The 9137-nt window shown below is 34.2% G+C and overlaps 1 protein-coding gene across 1 annotated transcript in view; it reads left to right on the top strand.

The window, feature by feature from the left end:
• The first annotated feature begins 1930 nt into the window (after positions 1-1930).
• The window catches only part of LOC103513136 (pituitary homeobox homolog Ptx1-like), a 56135-nt gene continuing 48928 nt past the window's right edge, over positions 1931-9137 (top strand). Inside the window, exons 1-3 of the mRNA XM_026826424.1 lie at positions 1931-2027; positions 3694-4613; positions 5216-5543. Coding sequence (XP_026682225.1) covers positions 4299-4613; positions 5216-5543 — 643 coding nt within the window. The 5' untranslated portion in view covers positions 1931-2027; positions 3694-4298. The remainder of the gene's footprint in view (positions 2028-3693; positions 4614-5215; positions 5544-9137) is intronic.

Genomic DNA, 9137 nt, shown 5'->3' with positions numbered 1-9137 from the left:
CAAAAAAAAAAAAAAAAACTCAGTTCAAATTACCAAACTGAAATTGGGAAGTTATCTTCTGGCAATGAAAAGTTTGGAAATTTTTGGGAAACTTTGAACTTTTCCAAGTTTTTTTTTCCAAAAAGAAAAGAGAGAAAATAAAAGCAGAAAAGAGAAGGAGAGAAAAAGAAAACAGAGGAAAAAAAGTAGACGGCTCATGTAAATAATGAAAAGGGGCGTTGGTGGATGTGCCAAAAGCACCAACATACCTACCTATACAATAAGTTATTGGTGGATGTGACAGAGGAACCAAAATACAAATTCAGATGTGTCGAGCATATTATCAAAACAATAACATTGGTGGATGTAGCCAATTCACTGAAACACAAATATTGCCATGTGTCTTCTTTTTTTACCTAGGAAAATATGTAGATGATCAACTCTGCTGGTCTGATTGTTTCAATAGCATCAAATATTTTTCATTGAGGGGGCACGGTTGGTCCAGTGGTAACGCGCTTGCTTGCCATGCAGAAGGTCCCGGGTTCGTATAGAACTGTACCCTATAGATTTTATAGGACTTGTTATCCGTTTTAAAAATGATTCTGACTGAGAATGAGAGAACTTTGGCATCTCCAGCACTAATTTTCATCAAATCATGATTCTCATGAATTTTAAATTTGCATTGAAAAATATATCGACTACCTACAAAATACAGTTTTTGTTGAACTTGCCGATACAAATGCTTGTGCCATGTACAAAGGAATGCCCTGGAAAATTAAATACCTGAGCGCACCTAAATGGGAAGTATTGTGTCTCTTCTCACCCATCTGATGAGAGGCATACTACGGGATGGGCATGCTACGACACAGACCACGAGCGTCTAATGTAGCAGTTTTTTTCATTGCTACAAATTGAATAAATATTGCTGGAATAGATAATAATATAATAATGATCCGACTTCCTTAGTTGCAATTTTTCAAGGTGAAAATTTATAAATCCACTAAATTTGCTCGAGCCACCATTGGTTGTGGAGAAAAAACAAGAGAAAGAAAGAGAGAGAAAAAAGGAAAACTTTGGCTTAATATCTTTTTTTATATAAAAAATGCCACGTCTCCTCGCGTTTGTATTTTTTAACATAAGATTGCAATTAAAATGATTAGAGCAATAAATTTCTTCCACATAAAATGCTTTCAAGTTTATTTAATTTAATATAGGCATAGGCAATACAAAAGGGTAGGTAACTTATACATAAATTTTGTTCTCTGCCTCTGTGAACTGCTAATATTGAAGATAGACCTTAGCAAATTTGCAATGCCTTATTGCCTTATTCAAAATTTCAATCAAGGACAATACACTTCCTTGATTAGCATAAGTACCTATGTGCCTATTTCCAGTTATTATCACGGTAGAATAGGATCCGCAGGTTGCTGATTCAAATCCAGTTCAGACCATGAAATTTAGGACAATGTAGGAAATAGCATTATTGAAGTAGTCCCTTTATCCACCTATACTCTTGTCCCCCCAATTTATTTTATCCCTGATCCTCCTTCCTCCCACCTAGGATAAAATCCCACAAAACTGTTGTAGTCTATTTTTCATTCCCACATTGATTGCACAGGTATTCTTCTTGAATATTAGATTTATTTTATTTATTTATAACTGGATCTAACTGTAATTTATTTATTTATAAATAATATTGACATTTACCTATATAGGGGGTGGTTGCGGCCTATGTTTTCATCATTCTACGATAATACATACCTATCTAAACATGTTGAATTGTTTGAGTACCTATCTAAACATGAATATTTCTCATTACTCATCGGATTTTTGTCCAACTGGGCCTTTAGAGGCTCTGAAAAGGCCCCCTTTTATCTCCTGAACGCATTACTTCAACTGGTAAAGTAGAATAAAATAATACCTATCTAATAATGATTATTTAGGTTATGTGTAAACTCAACATGATTTTCCAAATCCAAACCAAGAAAACCCAGTTATAAATCCTTATAGATCTTGAAATTAAAGACCATGGCACATCTTGTTTCTATGTAAGTACACTTTGTATTAAATTCGAAAATTCACAAGGATTTTATTTAGGACATTAAGTTGTTTTAAAGTGAATACACCTAAAGATAGAAAGCAATATCAAATTTAATTACAGCTTTTTAACTTATTTAGAATTTTCTAGTGGACCCACAATTTTGGCTAGATAAAGAATGACATACCTAATTAGATACAATTGACAATTTTTCTGAATAATTCACATAATAGGTATTAATATCATCTATGAGTAAGATACCTAAAATAAGAAATAAAGTCTAGATACCTATCACCTATGTCTACTTACAAACATCCCGCATTATTTTATGCCACACACAATAATTCGGACTAATTCAGACACTGACTCAAAAGCGATACAGATTTGCAACAAAATCTGAAGATCGGGCCAGAGCTATTCAACAGAACAGCACGTAGGTACAACATATAGGCTAAATCTATCTTGAAAATTAAATAAATAGAAATAATCATAAATAATATACCTACATACATCGTTATTTATTTTATTTATTTATTTTTACAAATTTACGGATTGAAAAAGAAAAAATCCATTTTTACAAATTACAGAGACTAATAGGGTATACTTAGAACTAAGCTTACGAACTAAGCTTAATAAAAATCTAATAAAGAGAAGAAGAAGAAGAAGAAGAAGAAGCAGGTACCTAGATAGATATAAATAATAAAAAGAAACAAATATGAAATATCTGAAAGAACATATGACTATGACTATATTTCATTTCAAAATCCACACCACCTTACCCCTTTAACTAACGAACAAAATGAAATGTCCTTAATAGCTCGTAAATAAAAACAGCATAAATGCATTTTATTAGCACAAAAAACTACTGAATGAAATACAAATTATCTTGGTAACATGGAAACCTATTGAAGTGTAAAATAAAAAGGTAAACAGGAGTTAAGCCATGGGTATGCAACCCGCACCAACTAAGCAATATTCTTAGAACAGGGGATTAAGGTCTTAACTTTGAAGAAAGAAATGAAACATATCAACGGGATTAAATAGTCTCAAAATTTTTCATTTTTATTTCGCGCAGAAACGACTGGGACAAATTGGAATTTTGAAATGCTATGGTTTTGATGGTGATCCAAGATTTTGTCGCGGGATTTTGGTCTGACACTTTGTTTTGTTTCGGAGCACCACCTTGGCTGAGTTATGCATGCTGTCCAGGCATTTACCAGGGGTGACTGAACGACGAGGCTAGAAATTGTCATTCTTAGGGATTTTGTTTGCATCTGGGAAACGAGCTATTGTGACAGAATTTATCGGGAATAATTTTCTCGAGAGTGTCCACCGCATGAAAACAAATTGCTTGATGATTTTGTTTCTTAAGACGAAGATTTTGTACGGTTGTAGAAAATAAGTTATTAGACCTCTCTGCTAATCCTTTGATCCAATGCTTAACTCAGTGCAACGGTTAAAGATTGAGCTTGTATACCAGTGATTGCTGGTTCGATATTACCCTGATAACAATCACTGGAATGCAAACTAACTTTTGAACCATTACACCGACTATCAAATTCCTTACTTTGAATAACCTAAACCTTACTTTTTAATTTTAAAACAAAAAAAACTATTTATTTTGAGAATTTGAACTATGTATAATAATCATCTCTGTATCCTTTTGTCGGTTTCAGGAAAAACAGGAATCAAGATGGTGAGAGCTTAATTTTTGAGAGACTTTTTTCCGTGAACAATATCATATCGATTACACTATGGTAGAAATAAGTAACAATATTTTTAATTATTAAATTTACCTATTTGAAAAAAAAATTCTGGATTTCTAGTGTATTGAAAATTGCTTGAAATTGAAGTAAACTTACCTTAAGAGATCTATCTAGTTCCTAGATATAACTTTGGTTAACGTTAACACTAATCTAAATTATAACCAACTGTATCATATGAATCATTTGATAAATTTGATTTAATTTGGAAAAATGTGATTTTAATACTAAACAAAAATAATCAGGTACCTATTTTATCCTCCGGAATCTCCGGTCGTTAACAGACTAAATTCGGGAATTCTAATCCCTTATAGGTACACAAACGGCAAAAACTCAGCAGGACGAAAACAAATAAACTATTTAAATTAATTTATCAATCGTAATTACGTAAACAAATTAATTCCAGTTGTAACAAATTAATTGTAATCAAAAGTGCATTTTAAAACCAGTTCCCCGCAAAGTTTCGACCGTTTTTTCCTCGCGGACTTTCGTCAAAGAGCCGCGTGACGGACACCACTATGATGGAGCGGCTGGAAATGGCCGACCCCAGTCTATGCCTCCAGGATTTGGTGTCTAACGTTTCCACATCTGTGGCCAGCTCAGCTCTGGACCACCATCACCATTCTGTGACGTCACACATGCATCATGATGGCTCATCCAGTATGTTGGGTCATCACCATCATCATTTGCATCATCATGATTCACACCACCACCCTGTACCTTGTCCTCCCACGGTACTGCATCCGGAACCTTTGGAGAAGCTGAAACGAGGTAAGACGAAACAATTTATTGATTTGATACTCAATCTCGACGGTCAGGGAACAAAGAAAGAGGTAATACCAGCCCCTGGAAAGTCCGGTCCTTTTAGTAATAAAACGAAGTAAGTTCTATCAAAGTAAAACGGTCCTTTTACAAATGAAATTAATAAACGAGCTATAGAATGACGATGTGATATGAAACTAACATTTCGGGATCCCTGCTTTCCACTAGCTGTCGACTGTGTTTCTAACTTTCTACCCTTAGGTAAGTCATACAAAATTACACCCATATTTATGAACAAAATGCTGGCTCTTAAGTTCGTGCTAAGTATAGTCTCAAGGCATTTGATTGGTCAATTTTGACTTGAGACTGATCTAAGAACGATCATTCTCGTTCATAAATACGAGTGTAAGACTTTGACTGAAAGAAAGTAAATAACTCAGAGCATACTAGGCTTTTTATGTACCTCATCCCTTTCACTGACACTTCTATTTCTCTAAGCTCAGTTTTTGTCAAAACTGAGCGCACCCCGAAACAACAGCACGTGAGTCACAAACGGCAAAAACTCAGCAGGACGAAAACAAATAAACTATTTAAATTAATTTATCAATCGTAATTACGTAAACAAATTAATTCCAGTTGTAACAAATTAATTGTAATCAAAAGTGCATTTTAAAACCAGTTCCCCGCAAAGTTTCGACCGTTTTTTCCTCGCGGACTTTCGTCAAACAGCCGCGTGACGGACATCACTATGATGGAGCGGCTGGAAATGGCCGACCCCAGTCTATGCCTCCAGGATTTGGTGTCTAACGTTTCCACATCTGTGGCCAGCTCAGCTCTGGACCACCATCACCATTCTGTGACGTCACACATGCATCATGATGGCTCATCCAGTATGTTGGGTCATCACCATCATCATTTGCATCATCATGATTCACACCACCACCCTGTACCTTGTCCTCCCACGGTACTGCATCCGGAACCTTTGGAGAAGCTGAAACGAGGTAAGACGAAACAATTTATTGATTTGATGGTCCTGATACTCAATCTCGGGAGTCAGGGAACAAAGAAAGTGGTAATACCAACCCCTGGAAAGTCCGGTCCTATTAGTAACAAAACGAAGTAAGTTCTATCAAAGTAAAACGGTCCTTTTACAAAAGCAATTAATAGCAATTATTAATGTTCCCGAAAAGTACTACCTATACATGTACTTAGTGGAACATGAAAAGATTGTTGTAAAAAGAAAGTAATCAATAAATCTATTAAATCTATTAAAAATCTATAAACGAGCTATAGAATAACGATGTGATATGAAACTAACATTTCGGGATCCCTGCTTTCCACTAGTTGTCGACTGTGTTTATAACTTTCTGCCCTTAGATAAGTCATACAAAATTACTAAGACTTTGACTGGAAGAAAGTAAATAACTCAGAGCATACCAGGCTTTTTATGTACCTCATCCTTTTCACTGACACTTCTGTTTCTAGCGCACCCCGAAATAATAGCACGTGAGCCTACAATAACATCTAATGTAGTTCCCATTGATATTGTGTGAACAATATTAGCTGAACTGACCACTATTAAATTGACCACACTTCCATACTCACGTGACCACAAATAAATCACCACCACTGTATGAGAAAATAATTACTTTGTTTACTTTTTATTTTCTATTATTCTCCCTGATACAATGATTCAAATAATGCGATTCAAAGGACAATACTATATGCATGTTTATCTAATTAGATTTAACAAAGTAATTCGGAATTACCGCTACCTAATGGTCCAGTCTAAAGGTACTTTTAATCTTTAATGATGACTTAAATTTTAATAAAAAGATTAATGAAAATTATATTACATATTGAGTTTGTTAATTTTAATTTTCCCAAATCTCATAGGTCTATTACCGGGGAGGGCTAAATTAAAGTGGGCGCATTGAAACTGGATGTGATATAATATTTCGTCTGCTTTCCTCTCGATGGCATTTCGTAATGTGACATTACTGACATCTCTCACAGAACTTCTGAAACAGTCCTCCATAATTGATAATATGTATTGGTTCGTGTCAATGTTTGCTGATGTGACAAACAGTTTTCTGGACCTATAGGAAAACTTTTTCTGTGCTGTATAGGGAAAATCTCACTCTTACTTTTTATTTCGCTGTTATACCCCCAGAGTTATGTTTCACATTTTGTAACCCTTATGTTCCTAATTTATATGATTTTTTCCTCCTCGATTGAGGGGGGGAAATGGATGATTGGATTTTTAAATTGTTTTCATAGTGTCCGCTGTGTGTAATGGAGAAAACCTATTGTTGTAACCTGGATATCTTTTGACATTCTTGACAGAAAAATGAGAACATGGAAGTTGTTGCTCTCAGATCTCGGCTCAAGGGTGGTTGATAATATTGTTTTGAAGGTTGCTTCATTATAATTGTTTTGGACGAAATAAGAATAGAATAGAATATACCTTGTTTATCCTGCTCGAATGAGACTAGAAAGTCCCTTTACCCCAGCAGTCTAAACAAGGTCTCGTGTATTTTATGGGTTTAACATTTTACAATGCATAATTATTACAATAGACCTTGCTTAGGTGTCTCTCGGTGTCTCTCGAATAAACTGAAGAATAATTGCTGGCTTTTCCCGGCAACACTCGGGCTTTTTTAGGTTAATTTAAGTCGGCGTGGCGGGTAGTTTTTCGCCGAATGGAGGGTTAAACCCCCGTAACAAAAGACCTCAGGAGTTATACATCAGGAATATTAAAACTCAATCAAACTACTAGTTGTTTTGTGAACTGTAGAACTCACTCGGAAACTTTCATCCTTTGCAGTCTTTCGGTACCTAGTTGGAAGTTATTCACTTCTTTAGTCTGGTATTTTTTAAGTATTCTTCCTTATTTCATTCTAGTCTCCACTATACCTATACATGATGGTGATATTTTTACTTTATCCAATGGCAGTTTTAACAGTTTTCCACAGAAGACTTGATTATACCAAACTCTTTACTGAACAAATGACATTACTGACATCTCTCACAGAACTTCTGAAACAGTCCTCCATAATTGATAATATTGGTTCGTGTCAATGTTTGCTGATGTGACAAAGAGTTTTCTGGACCTATAGGAAAACTTTTTCTGGTGCTTTATAGGGAAAATCTCACTCTTACTTTTTATTTCCTCTGTCAAGTTGATGGCAAATTTTAGTTGACTTAATGTCTCCATGTTACCAAGTGTCTACGTAACGATTGATCATTTCCTTTTGCCCTGTTATGGCCTCAAAGAAACTTCCATCCTTTGCAGTCTTTCGGTACCTATTTGGAAGTTATTCACTTCTTTAGTCTGGTATTTTTTAAGTATTCTTCCTTATTTGATTCTAGTATCCACTATACCTATACATGATGGTGATATTTTTACTTTATCCAATGGCAGTTTTAACACTTTTCCACAGAAGACTTGATTGTACCCCAATCTCTTTAATGAAAAAATTTAATTAAGACTTTTTATTTCCTCTATCAAGTTAATGGCAAATTTTAGTTGACCTAATGTCTCCATGTTACCAAGTGCCTACGTAACGATTGACTATTAATTTCCTTTTGCCCTGTATCAAAGAAACTTTCATCCTTTGCAGTCTTTCGGTACCTAGTTGGAAGTTATTCACTTCTTTAGTCTGGTATTTTTTAAGTATTCTTCCTTATTTTATTCTAGTATCCACTATACCTATACATGATGGTGATATTTTTACTTTATCCAATGGCAGTTTTAACAGTTTTCCACAGAAGACTACTTGATTGTACCAATCTCTCTAATGAACAAATTTAAAATTAGGGCAAATAGAAAAAGAAGGTACCTAGGTTCTAAGTTTATCTCAACTAAGTTTGTACCTAAAGAATTGCTCATTTGCTGTTTTTGTTTTATTAAAACAACGTTGTGAATGCCAAGTTCTTTGGTCTGGAAAAAACAACTCAGTTTTATGCAGTGGAAAACATTTTCCGAAGGAGAACATAAAATAAAATTAATTAGACAATTAGGAATTACACTTTCCTTCTGTGTAATTATTTTCTTCTTTTTTTAAAACAAACAAAAAAAAATATAAAATAAAATAAAAAATAAATTTGGTCATTAGATGGAGCATTTTTTTTTTTAAAAAAAAAAAAAAAAAAAAAAAAAAAAAAAAAATTTGGTTTAGATGGGGCATTTTTTTTTTTTTTTTTTTTTTTAATATAGGTACCTACATATTTATTATTACTTCCCATTTCTTTATGGTTACCATCCTTAATTAAAACAATTAAGCTTTTTTATTGTCATTATCATTACGTATGTAACTACCTACCTCCTACTGCGTACGACTTCGGGGATTTGTATAGGTACCATTGCATCTTGGTCCATTTGGATTTGTAAATCTCCCTTCCAGCTAGATTTTAAGTGTCGTGAATTAAACGCACTTAATCTTTTTTTATTTAGCTTCCTCAGATCCCTATATCTAATAAAAGAAATGGGAGTATAAGAAAAATTCTACAATTGTACAGATCCGTGTAAAAATAACTACAAATTGGTGGGGATGTCAAAACCCCTTTCCTTCATAGGGTTTAAATTCGGATAA

Source organism: Diaphorina citri, unplaced genomic scaffold, assembly GCF_000475195.1.
Source record: "Diaphorina citri unplaced genomic scaffold, Diaci psyllid genome assembly version 1.1 scaffold929, whole genome shotgun sequence".
NCBI classification, from domain to species: domain Eukaryota; kingdom Metazoa; phylum Arthropoda; class Insecta; order Hemiptera; family Psyllidae; genus Diaphorina; species Diaphorina citri.
The sequence above is the reverse complement of the archived record's forward strand: the minus strand, read 5'-3'. Positions and strand labels throughout refer to the sequence as shown.